Below are 16,392 nucleotides of genomic sequence, written 5' to 3' on the forward strand. Positions count from 1 at the left end.
TGACCAGAGTACTCTTTTTAGTTAGTTGGTCATTCATTTCATTCAATTGGTCAATCAGTTGGTCAGTCAGTCCATCAATCGGTCAGTCAGTTGGTCAGCCAATCAATTGGTCAGTCATTGGCTAGTAAATTAAATGGTCAGTCAGCCAACCAATTGGTCAGTCAGTCAATTAGCTGACCAATCGATCAGTCAGTCAGTTCAACAAGCATCTATTAAGTGCTTACTATGTGCCTGGAACCATCCTAAGTGCTGGGGACACAGAGAAAAACACAAGGCTGCCTGCCTCTGGGTTCAAGTTTTGGCTCTGACACTGGCTGCTTTTCATCTCACAGGGCCTTGGGGAAAGTGCTTTATAAACTTTTTAGTGTTCTATAAATGTGAGTTATTATTCTCCCACCCAGCTCCTCCCCTCTTGCTCTGGAAGCTTTTCCCAGGGTGGCTGCTCTTCCCCACCACTGGGGACTGAGACTGGGGGAAATAAGCCAGAAGGACCTTCTTGAGAAACTCGAGATTCTTGATCCTCCCAGCCACAGTTCTCCCTTGTCTTTGGAACACAGTAATAACACCTGGCATTTCTAGAGCACCTGAAGGTCAGCAAGGTCCTTTAACATCTCATGTGATTCTCCCAACCACCCTGTGAGCTGGGGGTTTTATCCCCAAATGAGTTAAGATATGCAGAGGTACTTTGCCGACCTTAAATGCTATGGTGATGCTAGTTATTATTATTATTTTAGAGGTGAGGAAACTGAGGTTAAGTGACTTGCCCAGGGTTACATAGCTAGTAAGTCAGTCATGCCCTCTGAGGCTGGATTTGAACTCAGGGCTTCTGACTCTATGTCCAGCACTCTATCCAGTACATCATCCAGTCGCCTCAACATTTAAACGGTTGTTGACTGACTGACTAGCCAAAAAAGGGCTTGGAGAAGTGGGAGAGGGCCACTAAGCACTCACCAAGGTCCAAGCTTATGGACCTATAACTGATTGCCAGAGCAGAAGGTGACTCCTCTCTGTTTCCCAGCAAAGCCTAGCCTAGGGCCAGGCACATAAGAGACACCCATGTTTGTTGAATGCAGGTTTTCCTGCTCTGTCCTTCCCTTCCACCTGGAGTCTTCCCCAATTCAGTCCTTGGGGATCTCTGCTTTAGGCCCTCCCCCGACTTGGGCCTGGAGACAACAGACTTCAAGCCAGCCCCCATACCTCTCCCCACTCGCCAGTCACCCAACGGGGTGGGGGGACACCGGCGGAGGTTGCACCTCATGCTGGTGGGTGGCTTGGTAGCTGCTGGACACTGGGTAGAGGGCAGTGTGGCGCTGTGGTCTCCACTCTTACACAGGACAACTCGGTGTCGGAAGCCGGGCCCACAGTTGGGGGTACACTGGGGACGGAGGGTGGTATAAAGGATTTTGGCATTAGCGACCAGCTCTTCAGGGATTTCCTTGAAGGCATCCCCTGGGAATGTTAGCACAAATCTCCTATATTAGTGGTTCTCAAAGTGTGATCTGGGGATCCTTGAGAGTCTCCCCTCTCAAGGGGTCCTCAAGGTAAAAATTATTTTCAAAATAATACTAAATTTAATTTCTAACATGGTAAATATAGACAGCTAATAACCCACATAAACAAAATCTCTTTGAGGTCCTTGATAATTTCTAACAGTGTAAAGGGGTGCTGAGACCAAAAAGTTTGAGAACCATCATCTTACACTCTAGGCATTCAGGGAGAGTGAAGAGTAGAGGAAAAAGCCTTCCCTCTGCCAGTGGGCAGGGTGGGGTATAAATGGAAATCCATTCCAGGTTTAGCTGGGCCACCCTGACATAAACTGGGGGGGAGGGGCGGGAGAAGGGCATGAGTAGAGTGGAAGAGGTAGTAAAAGAAGAGTTAGAAGGGCAGGAACATTTTGGGTGGATGTGGGGAAAGCAGGAAAGGAGCTGGACCAGCTGCGGGTGTCTGGGTCTTTCTGGGGACTGAGTGAAGGAAGCGGCAGATGGGGGCCTCGGGGCAGAGAGGGGAGGGCTCACCTCAGACCAATCAAGAGTAACCCACTCTGGTGGGCAGGCAGGGCTGTTGCAAGGCTCCAGTACGTGGGGCCGGGGCTGAGTGCAGGCGCTGTCATCCAGAGCTTTCTCTTCATCTGCAGACACCCGGCGCTGACACACCACAGAGCGGCTCCTCACCCCCGAGTTACAGCTCCGGCTGCAGCTTGACCAGTTCCCCACTGCCCAGCTAGGGGAATGCAGAAGGTGGGGCAGGGTGAGGAGAGAAGAGTTATTTGTGCATTGCTCTATCCAACACTGAGGTTGTTGTGGGGACATACACTGTCCCTGTCTTCTTGGGGTTTGGACACTGGAAATAAAAGTGCAAAGAATGAAATAGGCCCTGCTCACAACGGGCTTACATCACAGGATCATAGATTTCAAGTTGGTGAAGAGGTGATCTAACTCTAAATACTCATTTTACTGTTGAGGAAACTGAGTCCCGAAGACTTGCCTGAAGTCACAGGAGAAGTGGTGCGATCAGGATTTGAATCCAGTCCCTCTGCCTCATAGCCCCATGAGGAAAGGGCCCTAGAGGGGCCTTACCTGAGCCCCTCAAAGGGTGAGGCTTTCCCTGACCTCTTCCCTCTGGCCTCTGGCCCAGGTACTCACTCTGGGGGGCAGGGTTCCGTGTTGCATGCCCGCTGGCGTTTGGGCAGCTTGCTGTGGGGGCTGCAGTGGTGAGGAGCCACAGTGGAGCTGTCCAGCTGCTTCCGACACTCTGCAGCCTGTACCTGGCTGCCTGGGGATGGGGAGGAGCCAGCTCAGCTTCCAGATCCTATCCTGCCCATCCCAATCCTCACCTCACCCTTGCACCAAAGGACCATGAAAAGAGTTTTCACAAGGACCAGAGCTAGGAGCCTGGACTCCTGAGTTTCCTTTTCCAGCTTGGCTTGAGACCTCCATTACCCTCCTGGGACCTCTATCTCCCTCCCTCCTGGTCTCTTCCTCCCCTCCCCCTCAGGGTCTAGATCCATCTGGGGTTCTATTACTTCTCCAGAATCCTCCCTTCCTTAAACCTCTGGGGAGCTCTTGTCCCTTCCTAGCATCTTCCTTGCCCCACCCAGCACTGGACGGCCTTACCGCCTGCACACAGGGCAGAGCACTTGGTCCAGGGTGTATAGTGCCAGGCATATGGGGGCAGGGACTCATGAGAAATCGGTGCATTGAATCGGTATCGGATTCCCTGGAGCTCAGATCGGGTCAGGACCTGGTGGGAGTGGGGTGAAGATGAAGCTGAGAGGCCCTCACATTCTGGGCCCATTGAGGGGGCCAGGACATCTCAAAGGAAGAAAGTCAAGAGTTTCCCACCAAAACCCCCCACCCTTACCCCTAGGTCCATGATGCCTTACCAGGAACTCTCCCAGCTTGTGTTAGATCAAGTCTGGTCTTGGGGACTGAGCTCCCCAAAAGGAAGGAGCTGCCTGGCCAAACCTCTGCCCCCCATCTCTCATCTTATCCCCCCTCCCTCTCCTAGCTTTATGGTTACCACGACAATGATCGTCATGTTGGTTGGGCCCAAGGCCTCCAGAATCTGGGGTTGGTCTGGCCCGTGGTGTAGCTGGAAGACGGTCCCAGCCAGGGGCAAGCGGTGGGGCTGTGGGGTCTTAGGCAGCCCGTCCAGGAGAAAGGCATCATCCTCCCCTTTTAGGGCTAGTACAAGGCAGGAGTCAGTACAATAGGAGCAGGAGTGGGAGTGGGGATGAATCAGCTACACCTCCCCCTCCCCCAACAAACCTTTGTCCCCAAGTCCCTTTCCTCTGCCCCCTCCCATGGATCATGCCCTCTAGTTCCTGAATACCCAAGGTATCCCATTCTCTCTCACCAAGGTGGCTGAGGGATGGATTCGAATCCTGAATGGAAATGTGGACAGAGCCCTTGGGAATCCAAATGATCTCTTCATACTCTGGAAAACAGGCCCCAAATGTCCTCCTCATAAGGGGTTCATGCTCATGGCCTCCTCTTCCCCAACCTGGTCATCCCCCCTCTTCTTTCCACCACCAAATTAATTTGTCCTTTCCCCGTAATTCTCTCCTCATCTCTCTTTCCATTTCTCCTCTGCTCTCCATCTCGTCTTTGACCTTCTCCATCCTGTTCATTCCCCCTCCCCTCCCCTCTACCCAGTATACCCTCCCCATTCCCTTCCTAAGATCTGAGGCCACCCAAGGCAGGAGGGATATCTTGCCCCCTGTCTCCCCAGGATAGATTGTGCTGCTGTCTGAGTGTGAGAGGCCACCGGGTACTGACCCCCCCCAACCCACCAGGCACAGGATTGGTGCAGAACTGCCAGGCTCTTACCGCCCTTGGGGATGGCCCCAGAAAATACACCCTCGAGGGTCTCGCAGGAGCTGCCATCACCCCCACACACCCGACACTTATCCTCCCGAAGGTCTGAACCCAGGACTCGGTCACAGCCTACATGCTGGAGGGGGGGGGGTGGAAATCTTCAGGGAAGGGACCTTGGGCTACCCCCACCTCTCATGCACATCTCTTCCTCTATTCCTTTTGTGACCATCTGTGGTCATCACCTGCACAGACACTTACAGTGGCCTCCTCATAGGCCCATCATTCTTTAATTCATTCTACATGCCACATAAGTCTGGTCTTTCTTATGCATATATCTGGTCATGCCTCTCTTCTGCCCTAAAACATCAATGGCTCTCTATTGCCCACTAAATAAACTTGTAACTCCTTTGCCTGGCATTCAAGGCCCTCCTTGATGTGGCCCATTCTTCCCTTTCCAGCCTGATCTCTGTGGAGCCTATGCTCCAGCCAAATTGGATGACCATCCCCCCAGCAGCTTTGGATTCTCTCCCTTGTGTCTTACACAGCATAGTGTCCATGTCTATGATGTCCTGCTCCCCACTGAGTCCTTCCCCACCCATCCCAGTAACAGCCCTTCCCCTCACACCTCACACAAGGCACAGAGAACACAGGGTTTTTGCTCTATAGTGTATTAGGGTTAGCTGGGCTTTAATCCCCTTCTAGAGGGTAAGCTCCATGAGGACAGGAACTATGTCTTGTCCAAACCTGGTATCTCCCCCAGTGCCTAACACACAACTGTGTATCTGGTAAGTGACTGTAAATGTTGACCTGCACTGTCCCTTATCACTGACTGATGCCCCATTCCTGCTCTCCCCTATCCTGCCCCCTCCAACTGCCTTTCTCCACCTTGCACTCTCCGTTGACACAGATGTCCACAGTGTCCAACCGGCATGGCGTCCCATCTACCACAGCTGCTGCCCGCTCTGTGTAGAAATTGAAGCCTTCGGCCAGGCAGGTGAGGGAGCAGGACTTCACACCCCCTAGGAGGCATAGCAGCTGTCACTGACTCTCAGAGTTAGAAGAGACCATAGAGGCTGGCCAGTCCGACTCAAGTCTGAATGAGAATCTGTTCTTACCACACCCAACCGAATGTTCATCCAACCTTTGTCTGAAGACCTTATGTGAGGGCAAACACACTTTTTCCTGAAGCGGCCCATTCACTTTGGTTCACCTCCAATGATTGCAAAATTTTTCTGGACAGTAAGCCTACATTTTCCCCTTTGTACCTTCTCCCTATTGATTCCAGTTCTACCCTCTGGGCCAAGGAGAACACATTCAGTCCCTCCTGCAGTAACAGACCTTCAGCTGCTAGAAGGCCACCCTAAACTTTCTTTTCTTCAGGCTAAACACAGCTAGTTCCTTCAGCCAGTCTTCATATACCAAAGTCTCAAAACCTTCCATCATTCTGATCCTACTTAGAGAAGTGGGGACATCAGAGGGGAGAGAGTGAATGGGCAAGCAAGCATTTATTAAGCACCTGCTGTATGCCAGGCACTGTGCTAAGAACTCAGACTATAAATACAAGGAAAAAAAATAGTCCCTGAACTCAAGGAGTTCATGTTCTAATGAGGGACACTCTCTAGATTATCAGTCCCTTAAACTGTGCTGCTGAGACCTGAGCGTCACACTCTGGATGAGGTCTGATGAGGGCAGAGAATCAAGGTGGCTCCTGCCTCCCTAGTCTCAGGCTCTGAAGCCTTCCTTCTGGTTACAGACTGAGCCGATAGTCAGTGCCAGCCTTGTGCCCAGCCTGCCCTCTTACTGAGTAAGGGGTAGGGGTGGTAGAGAGTAGTTTCTATTTAGCCTGCCAGGACCTTGGAGAAAGGGTTTCTAGGGAAGAAATAGGGCTGGCTGAAAGGAGGTGAGCAGGGGATGTTTTCCAGTGTTCATGCCTAGACAAAGGATTTACAAAATGATGCGAAAGTGGGCACTAGATTTCTTTGAGAGGTGGTGTGGTGCAGTGGAAAGACTTGAAGATCTAGAAAGGGACCTTGGAAGGTCACCATGACTGGTCCAGTTCCCCCCATTCCCTGCAGGGCCACCCTCTGCAGTATCCTAGGTAGATACAATGTGTTTGGATTCTACCTTCAGTACAGAAGATGAAGGAAATGAGGAGTAGGGATTCCCTCTCTTGATCTGATTTTTTAAAGAAACAGGAGTTGCGAATTTGTTGAAAGTAAAAGAAGGTTTAGAAGAAAGGTTCTTAACTTTTTATGTTATGGACCCCTTTGTCAGATTGTTACAGCCTATGGCCCCTTTATAAGGCATTCATATTTAAAGGAAATGCTAAATTTCAGTGAGAGGTTAGTGAAAATAAAAATGCAGTCCCTCCCCCCACACCTCCCATCCATGTTGATGCACCTTCCTAAAATCTCTGTGGGGACTCTCGATCAAGAACCCCTGGTTTGGAGGAAGAAGACAGCATTGGTATGTAAGCCATGATTAGCTGATGATAAATATCCACTCTTCTCCAATTCTTAATTTCACTTCTTCCCATCCTTAATTTCCACCTAATTGGCCCAGTTTTGTTTTGTTTTTTTCTGGGAGCTGAATCACTTTCGTATCCTCTGGGCTCCCAGAGCACTTTGATCCCCTCTGGTCCCTCCACTCAGGTGTGGACAGCCTCCTCTTCCTCTTAGTATAACTGATAAGCCAGTGAATGTCTCAGAGAGAACAAAGCTCCTGACTTGGGTGCAGGTTGTAGATTTTCTATTTTCCCTTGAGATTCTTTATTTCTCCCATCCCTTAGCCATGGGTCCTTGGCTCCCTCCATTTTCTCAGGAGGTCCACTCACCTCCCCGGTATGTCTTCCATGTATAATATTTCCCCCGGAAAGGGACACTGTCAAATTCCGAGCACTGCACCTCCCTGAAGTCTTGAGAGCCTGGGGGACAGTCCTGGTGGGATGGCAAACAGAGCGCCACTGAGTGGAAAGAGGCCCCGGAGGATGTAGGGTGCACCCCCTACCTGAACAAGGATCCCCCGATAACACCCCTGGCAAACATTGTCCAGCTTCTGCTCTGAAAATAGGAAACTCATTACTTTTCTGAGATGGCCTATTCCACTTTCGAATGACTTTAATAGTTAACTTATACTGTGCCAAAATCAGCCTCTGCAATTCTTCCCATTTCACCCTCACTGCCCTCTGGTGCCAAGCTTTTGTCTTCTGGGATCCAGAGGATGATCAGAGAATCATATGTTTAGAGACGGAAGGGATCCAAGTGGCCATCTAGTCTAACCATTCATTTTATAGATGGGGAAACTGAGGCCAAGGAAAGTAAAGTGCCTTGTGCAAGGGCACAGAGATAACTGTTGGAGGTGGGATAGAGGGAAGAGAGAGGACACGTTCCTGACTCTTGAGGCCCTAGTTGGCTTAGATGGATCCAGCCCATATCCTAAAGTCTACATGGCAGTGTGTTCAGGTTTGAGGACAGTGGGTGCATGAAAGGACCAAAGAATGCAGAAGAAGGGCCTTCAGACATAGTTAAGTGAGGTGTTCTGAAGAACTTTCCACCCATGAAGTTGTAAGGCAGGAAAATGGACCTTATGCTTATATTTATTTCTTCTCTTTCCTGTCCCTCCTCACACAGCACCTGAGAGGGGGCCATCTAGTCTGACCCATGCCTAAACAAGAAGTCTCTCTATAACATAAGCAGGAAAATGCCATCTAGCTGCTGCTTCAAAACCTCCAATGAGAGGAACCCCCCCGCCCCCACAGTTTTCAGAGGCAGCCCATTCTATCTTTAATTGGCAGGAAGTTTTTCTTTATATCAGTCCAACCTTGGTTTCCACAATTTTTTTTTTTTAGGATATGCAATGGGGTTAAGTGACTTGCCCAGGGTCACACAGCTAGTAAGTGTTATGTGTCTGAGGCCGGATTTGAACTCAGGTCCTCCTGACTCCAGGGCCAGTGCTCTATCCACTGCACCGCCTACCTGCCCCTGGTCTCTGCAATTTCTACCCATTCTCCCTACTTTTTCCCTTTGGGGCCAAATGGAATACATCTAGGCATTTGATTTAACAGCCTTTCAGATACTTGAACTCTGCTATCATATCCTCCTGAGCTTTCCCTAATGATGATGGCGGTCCAAAAGACTAATGCAGGCTTGCGCTCGCTGCACCAAGGGAGCACTGCATTGTGAAACGTTCTGACTGTCATTTCTACCATTTCCGGTCATTCTCTTCTGCACACTCTCCAGCTGATGAATGTCATTCCCAAACGGAACACAACCTTCCAGCTGCAGTCATACCTGGACCAAGTACCATCACCTCCCTGGTTCAGTTAGTCAATCCCCAAGTATTTAATAGGCTCCTACTGTATGCCAGGCATCATGGTAGGCAATGGGGCTACAAATTCAAAAGCAAGACAAGTCCCTGCCTTGAAGAAGCCTGCATTCTACTGGGAGATACAACATGGTCACACGTAAGTTCTGAACATTATGCCTTTCTTGGTGCAGTACAAGCCTGAATTAATCTTTTGGGCTGACATTGCCACATTGTTGATCCATCTTGAGTATTCAAGTCATCAAAACCCCTTTTCCAAACTACCCTCTAACCAGGCTTCTCTTGCTTTGTATTTGTGAAATTGATTTTTTAAACCCACGAGTAGAACTTTATATTTGTTCCTAATGAACTTAATTTTGCTAGACTCTGCTTGGTGTTCATCTTGTTAAGATGTGTTTTGGGGGGTTTTGAGTCTGTTATACAGCACACTAGCTGACAAACATGCAGAAGGGGGATTTTGGTACAGTGGTAAGAGCAAGGCTTTAGAGTCAAAGGATGTGGGTTCAAATCTCACTTCTACCTTCATGTCCTTGGTCACTTCCCTTCCCTGTCTGGTTTCCTCATCTGCAAAATGGAGGGGTTGGCTATATCAAATTGTTTGCTTTCTCAATGCAGTGGGGCGGGAGAGGGGGGCAGAGGGCGGGGAGGGAGGAAGAGAGAGAATTTGGAACTCAAAATTTTAAAAACTAATGTTAAAAATTGTTTTTACATGTAACTGGGGGAAAATAAAATACTAAATAAATTTTTAAAAAGAGCAAGAACCACCCCAAAAAGTGAGGAGGCTAGGCTAGATGGCTTTTGAGGTCCCTTTCAGCTTCAGATCTATGATCCTATCCATTCATCCAAGTCAACAGCGGTATCCAAGTATATGGGTTACCGAGCTGGAGATCTCCTTCTAGATTGGCAGAGAACCATTGGTATGTACACTGTGGGTCCTCTGAGCTTCCCTATTTATACTGATAGGATTGCCATCCCTCAAATCACTCAAGCTTAAAACCTTGTTATCTGACTTATATCTCTTCCTCACTTCTCATATCCCATCAGGTGCTAAGTTCTTTTGATTTTTCATCAACAACCTTTCTTATGTTTGGTTCCTGTCTCTTCTCACGTGGCCACCACAGGTCTTATCCCCTCCTAATTGCAGAAGAGAGAGGCCACCGGGTGCAACATTTGCCTCCCTTAGGCTCTGAGGATTGAGGAAAGGAGGATTGAGGGCTAAAGGAAGGGGTATCACTCACATCTGTGTTGCAGGACCGATAGCGCCGACGTTCCCCTAGGCAATATTTGCCTCCAATTGTTGGCCTTGAGGAGATAGAGACATAGAAGAAATTAGAAGAGTTTTTTTGGGGGAGAGGATGGAGTGCGGATTCTGATCCCTAAGCTTTGCTTCTGGCTGGGACCTCCAAGGTGAGCTTGGGAAGGAGGGAGGCCCTGAGCATGCGGGACCTATCATGAGTATGTGTCTCTCACCCCTGGAGGAGGCCTGAGCTGAGGGGATACAGAAGAGACGAGTGATTCAGGGATGGTGTTTTGTGGGTGTGTGTTTGAGAGAGACAGAACAGACAGACACTGGGGGACTGACCTGGGGCTGTCACACTGCCGGCTGGAAGAGGAGACGCCACCCCCGCAGGTCCGGCTGCACTCACCCCACGAGGTCCAGGGGCCCCAGGACCCATCCACGCCCTCTGGCCGTGACCCAAAGGGGACACACACCCGCTTGTAGCACCACTGTAGGGGCACCATCCTGATGGTTACAGCTCCCACCAAGACCAAAGCCCCAGGCAGCACCTTCAGCCTTCCTAAGCCATTGGGTGCTCTTCAGATGAAGACAGTGATGATAAACCTGACATTTTTTTATGTCAATTTAAAGACTGGTAAATGTTCTAAACATATTCTATCATTTGACCGTTACCACAGTCCTCTGAGGCAGGCCCTATAGCCCCATTTTACAGATGAGGAAACTGAGGCTGTGAGGTTGAATAATTTGCCCACGGTCACACAAGTGTTGCAGGGGAAATATGACCCCAGGTCTCCAGGTGCAGCACTCTAGGCTGAAGCTACTGCCTGGGCCAGGTGGGAAGAGGGGCACTGAAATACTCACCCCCTTGTCAATGGTGCTGCTCTGGCACAGCGTGCCCTCGGCGGCTGGGATGCTGTTGGTGATGCACTGGTTGCTTTTGCTCAGGCACCAGAGCTCACTACAGACCTCCTGGGGGAGGAGAGAGGCCCAGATGAGTCCCTGCAGCACCCAAGGGGTGGGCCATCTAGTTCTGGAGAACCTGACAAACTCCCTAAATTAACTCCTGGGGGTCCAACTTCGGGGAGAAGGAAAAGGAGACAGAAAGGACACAGACCTCCTCTGAAGTCATCGACTTTAGCTTCACCTCCTCTCTCTGGTCCATCCTTCAAGGCCCACGTTAGCTGTTACCTCCTTCAGGAAGCCTTCCCTGGGCCATCCTGCTAAATATGACTCCTACCCTTCCCTGAATCTCTAATCCTTCGTGTGATCACAACTCTTCACTCAGCTTATTCACTAAATATCATAGCTGGAAGGGACCTTTAGCGATCCTAGTCCAACCCCTTCATCTTACAAATAAGGAAACTGAGGCAGAGGAAAATGAAATGACTTGCTCAAGGTTCCACAGCTGAGAAGTGGCAGAGCTAGGATTCAAACGCAAACCGAAATGTAAAGTTTTTCTTACTCCGTTAGGAATCTCCCCATAGGCTGTCCATGGCCTACTCATCTTTGTGTTTCTAGGCTCCTTCCCTCACTTTGGACCCAAAGCTGTCTTATGCCTCCCTTTGCTCCCACCCATCCATCCATCTATCCATTCCCCATGGAATTACCTGTGTGTGTGTGTGTGTGGGGGGTGTCCCTTCGCCCTTCTCTGTCCTTTTCCATCATTCCCTTTCTCAGAGTTCATTAGGGTTTACTCTTCTACCCTAAACAAATGACTTTTCTAGACTTGCCCTGTCTTTTCCTGCCATATGGTCCATGGGTTTTGTCTTGAGCAGTTTCCCCCATTGGGTCCTGGATGTATTTCCCTGACATCCTGTCACCCTCTTTTATCCCCCTCCCAGCTTCTCCATCTTCCTCCCCCACCCCATCAGCACTGCCAACCCTAGCATCCTTCCCAAGTCACCATCACCATCATGGGCTAGAAGCAGAATGTGCCTTCTGAGGTTCTTTTAGCTTCTGAAGGGAGAGAGAGAGAGACAGAGACAGGGAGACAGAGACAGAGACACGCACAGAGACACACAGAAAGAGAGAGACTGAGAAATAGAGACAGAGACAGAGACACAGACAGACACAAGTAGCTTCAGAAGGCATCTAGTTCAACCTGCTCCTAAACTCGGAGTCTATCTCCCACTATCCCAACAAATGGTCACCCAGCCTCTGCTTGAAGACCTAACAAAGGGGAACCTTTCACCTCCCAAGCCAGTTCACCCCACTTTGAGATGGCTTCTAATTATTAGGAAGTCTTTACTGACATTGATTCAAATCATCCTTCCTTCCAGCTTTGACAGAACTAAAGAAAGGACGTGGCTGGTGCCCCGCACCTCACCCTAGGAGTTGTAGTTTCCGTGGAGTGGTTGTGTTGGGGGGAGGGTGAGGCTGGGAACCTTTTGGCTGGTCCAGTGACCCTGGGCAGGACAGGACAAGACAGGGCAGGGCAGGGCAGGGTGTGATGTTTTCAGTGAACACTTGGGAATATGTTTAGTGTAACAGGAGACATACACCAGAATGAGGCGGAGAGGGAAATGGAGTGATTTACTGAAGCTAAGCAGACTTTAACTGGGACTGGGGTCATCTGGGAGAAAGCCCATCCCTCCCACAAACCCCTCCTGTAGATAGAATCCAGGCAGGGACACAGCTTGGTGCAGTGGGGTCAGCTGGATTCCAGGGCAGCCATTCTGACCTGAAGCCAAAGGGCGTGAGGCCCAGAGAGGAAAGGACCCAGGGGCCCTGGAGGGCTGGCAGAGACATCTAGCTCCAGCTGGCTCAGGGGGTGGAATCAGGGCAGTCTAAGTAACAGGGAAGGATTCCAAAGCTTGGGGCAAGAGCAGGGGGCCAGGTTCTGGCAGAGGAGTGAACAGAGAATTCCTGGAAGGGACTTTTGAATGCTTTTAACCTATGCCAGGCTGTGAGGGGGCACTCTGTCCGGGAATGGCCCACAAAGCTCTGATGTTAAGCAAGAAGAAAAGGGAAGAGCAGACTGATGTTTCCTTTGGGAGAAATGATCCCTAGGATTTAGGGCTGGCAGAGAACTTAGAGGTCATTGAGTCCAACTCCCTTGTTTTAATGAAGCCTAGGGAGGGGAGGCTGGGATTTGAACCTGGTGTTCTGAGTCCAAATCCAGTGTTGGGTTTTTTTTTCTTTTCCTTTTTATTTTCTTCCCTGCATCATACTGCCTCTTGGCCTATGGGGGGATATCAGCATTCCAGAAGATAAAAGTGAAAACATGTTCTGCAGGAGGTCAAGCTGAGTCCCTCAGATGTTGCAAGGATTGCAGAGAGATTTGGTTGGCAGATTTTGGAATCTGGTGATTTGAGAAAATCCCTAGGGCTTTTTTTTTTTTAAACTCCCATCTGTCCTCTGTTGGGGAGAGTAAGAGAGATGCTGGGAAAGCTAGAGCTGGGAAAAAGAAACTCAGCAGTGGGAACAGGTGATGTCAGCCAGAAAACAACAGACCTGAGGTCTATTAGAGAAAAAAAGGAGGAGGGTAGGACCTAGAGCTGGCCAAGTTAGAGTAGTATTCTGGAGAAAGAAGGCAGTAATAGGAAGTCCAGTGTCCTTGTGTCCTCACTCTTCCTTCTGCTACCCCCAACATACTTGCCCTATAACTTGGGGCTGGGGTGGTGGGTGGGATGGGGTTTGTCATTCACACAGCTCTCTAGGTGTAGGTTTCAAACATTTTTAGAAATAACAGTAGCTCAGGTAAGAATAGGCTGAATCATAAGATCTGGGGCAGGAAGGGCTCTCAGGTAGAGATTATCTAGTCCAAACTTCTCATGGTAGAGATGAAGAAATGAGTCCGGTAAGAGAAGGACCTCGTAGGAGGACCCACCCAGGTAGTAAGTAGCAAAGCTAGAATTTAAATCCATATCCTGTGTGCTTTCAACCACCCCTCATTGCCAGGTACCATTAAGGTCTCTTAGAGGAACATAATGAATCCATTCTCCCCCCACTCCCACCTCCATATGCATATACTAACACCATGCATTCCCCTACAGTCTTGGGCTAATCTAGAAGTTTTCCCTCAGAGTTGTCTCTCAGCTTCAGATAGACTCTATAGTTTTTCCTCTGGCTCTCATCCTCAGCCTGACCTCAAAATCTGGTCTCACAGCCTCTCCAGGGTGAACAGACTAGAGCAGGTGAGAGATCAGGACAGAGGCACACTAGACCAAGAGTGAGGAGTCCTGGAGAGAGGCCAAGGAGACAGGAGGGGATTTTCTGAAGGCCAGGAACCAGGAAAAAAAATCCAGGAAATGTCAATGCACAGTTAAGAGAGATTTAGGACTCTCTGCAGGTCGACTCCAAAGGGTTGGAGAGGATTTTGGCGGAGCTGAGCCATTCTGTCCAGAGTAAGAAGTCTCTCCTCTTTGGAAGTCCAGCCATGCAGCTGTGTACCAGTGTAGCTATCTATCACGTGGCTGAATCTAGCTTCCCTTAACCTGACTAGGAAGCTCCAAAATTTCTCTTCCCCATGGCATGGCTTAGTACATGACTGGGCAACAGAAAGTAACATCTTATATTTAATGGATGGATGGAAACTTGGCCATCTGATTACAGGTTAGTTTGCATGGCCTTAGGAGGCATGGATATATTGATTGCTAGATGGATGGAATAGATTGATGGATGTATGGGACAGAATGATGGCTGAAGGGAAAAGCCTTCCTGGATGGAGAGATGGATGGATGGATAGAAAGAATAGACAGATGGATGGATTCATGGATGGAATAAAGAGATGAACAGAGAGGGGTAGACAATGAATGGATGGACCTATGAATGGACAAGTGAATAGATGGCATGGATGAATGTAATGCTCTTGTAAACCTTAGCACTTCACACTCAAGTTATAACAAAAGTTGGTTGGTTTTTTTTTTTTTTGCTAGTCTCCCTCCCTTTATTCTCCTCACAATCTAGTCCAACTTACCTGGTTAATGAAAATTGTGTTTCCATGTCATCTAACCCCTGCCAAACCCTGAAAACATCTCCCTGATACCCTGGAGCTGAAACCCAGGCTCTTCAGCTCATTCTTCATGGACAGTTCTGGGCTGTTGTGGCCTCCCATTTACAGGATAATCACACATCAGACTCAGACAGGTTCTTAGAGTTCAACCTACTTCATTCCACACATGGGAAAACCAAAGCCCATGGTTACATATTGGCAAGAACAGGACTAGAACCCAGGTCTCCTGACTCCTGGGTTCTATCCATCATCCTACAGGATCCTCCCCTAATAGTCACTGCCCCAGTCAGGTATATCTCCTCACTCTCCCCTCTTCATATTTTAAATCCTCCAGTTTACAGCCGAGACAGAGACAGAGAGACAGACATAGAGACAGACAGAGACAGAGAGAGAGAAACAGACAGAGAGAGACAGACAGACAGACAGACAGATAGATTGTGTGAGCTCTTTCAGAGCTTAGTCTGCAGGTCCCACCATCCTCCTGGGGAGGGAAAGAATGGAGGTAGGTTCTAGCTCCTGTGGGCCACATCACTCCACCTCGAATGGCATCAGGAAGACATTCACTGATGTCTCTGGCTCTTCACTCTCTCCAGCTTAATTGGTGTGTGTGTGGGGGATCCTGAGGCTTGGGCTTATAGTTTGGGGGCTTCAAAAGTACTGGATTTGGGCTAAGACTAGAGACTTTTTGCTTGATCAGCTTCTCCAGGCTAACTCAGGAGTTCTGAGATTCTCCTGTTTCCTCTTTTTCTCTCTTCTCACAGTTTCCACCAAACTTCCCCCTTCAGAATCTCCCCCTATCTTTTACTGGTTCCTTTCTTTCCTTTCCTTTCCTTGCTACGAACCATCCCATAAGTTCTTCCGCCCCAACACACACAGACACACAGACACAGACACAGACACAGACACACACACACACACACACACACACACACACACACACACACACACACACACACACACACTGTTCAGGGCACAGGGGTATATCAACACTCGAGCTATTTCAACTACCGAGGTAGCTGGAGGCAAAAAGCTGATGGTGTCCTTAGAAGCATACCGTTCTCCAGGGCTTTATGACTGGTTAGCACAAAAGAGTCCCTGCTCATTTCCTCAGGGCCCCCCAGAGCTCCTCATCCCCCATTTCTGCCCATGTGTGTCAAGGTCCTGCAACCTCAGAGAACCAAGATCTCACGACCTCTGACACAATAATGATAAATGATAGAGAAGGACTTGAAAGTCTTGAAAACAGCTATCCTTCACCTTGAGACACAAAGGCATCACTGTCTAGCCCTTTGATATAATCTATACCTAAGACCTCAGGCAGCATGCAGCACAGTCTGATGCATGAGACTGACCTGCTGGGACATACATAGCACAAATGTAGGAACACAGGAGAAGCCAAGCTCCCTAGAGCCTCTGCTGTTCTACACAAGGAAGTCTCAAGGAACTCTCTTGGTGTTTCTTTCCTGACCACACAATTGACTCTTCAGTGTGAGAGACAGGACAGAAACACTGGTTTAGAAGCGTGGAACAGTTCAGCTTTTAGACATGGTGTTCCAAAG

The 16,392-nt window shown here is 49.2% G+C and overlaps 1 protein-coding gene across 1 annotated transcript in view; it reads right to left on the bottom strand.

Moving 5' to 3' along the window:
- ADAMTS10 (ADAM metallopeptidase with thrombospondin type 1 motif 10) overlaps nucleotides 1-16,392 on the bottom strand; it is a 34,631-nt gene that overhangs the window by 3,108 nt on the left and 15,131 nt on the right. Inside the window, 13 exon segments of the mRNA XM_020978187.2 lie at nucleotides 1,198-1,233; nucleotides 1,235-1,375; nucleotides 2,016-2,220; nucleotides 2,643-2,772; nucleotides 3,114-3,240; nucleotides 3,520-3,683; nucleotides 3,856-3,936; nucleotides 4,329-4,452; nucleotides 5,202-5,335; nucleotides 7,150-7,252; nucleotides 9,878-9,941; nucleotides 10,222-10,367; nucleotides 10,741-10,848. Of these exon segments, the coding sequence (XP_020833846.1) occupies nucleotides 1,198-1,233; nucleotides 1,235-1,375; nucleotides 2,016-2,220; nucleotides 2,643-2,772; nucleotides 3,114-3,240; nucleotides 3,520-3,683; nucleotides 3,856-3,936; nucleotides 4,329-4,452; nucleotides 5,202-5,335; nucleotides 7,150-7,252; nucleotides 9,878-9,941; nucleotides 10,222-10,367; nucleotides 10,741-10,848 (1,563 nt within the window).

Source organism: Phascolarctos cinereus, unplaced genomic scaffold (genome assembly GCF_003287225.1).
Source record: "Phascolarctos cinereus isolate Bilbo 61053 unplaced genomic scaffold, phaCin_HiC Scaffold_4;HRSCAF=312, whole genome shotgun sequence".
NCBI lineage: Eukaryota > Metazoa > Chordata > Mammalia > Diprotodontia > Phascolarctidae > Phascolarctos > Phascolarctos cinereus.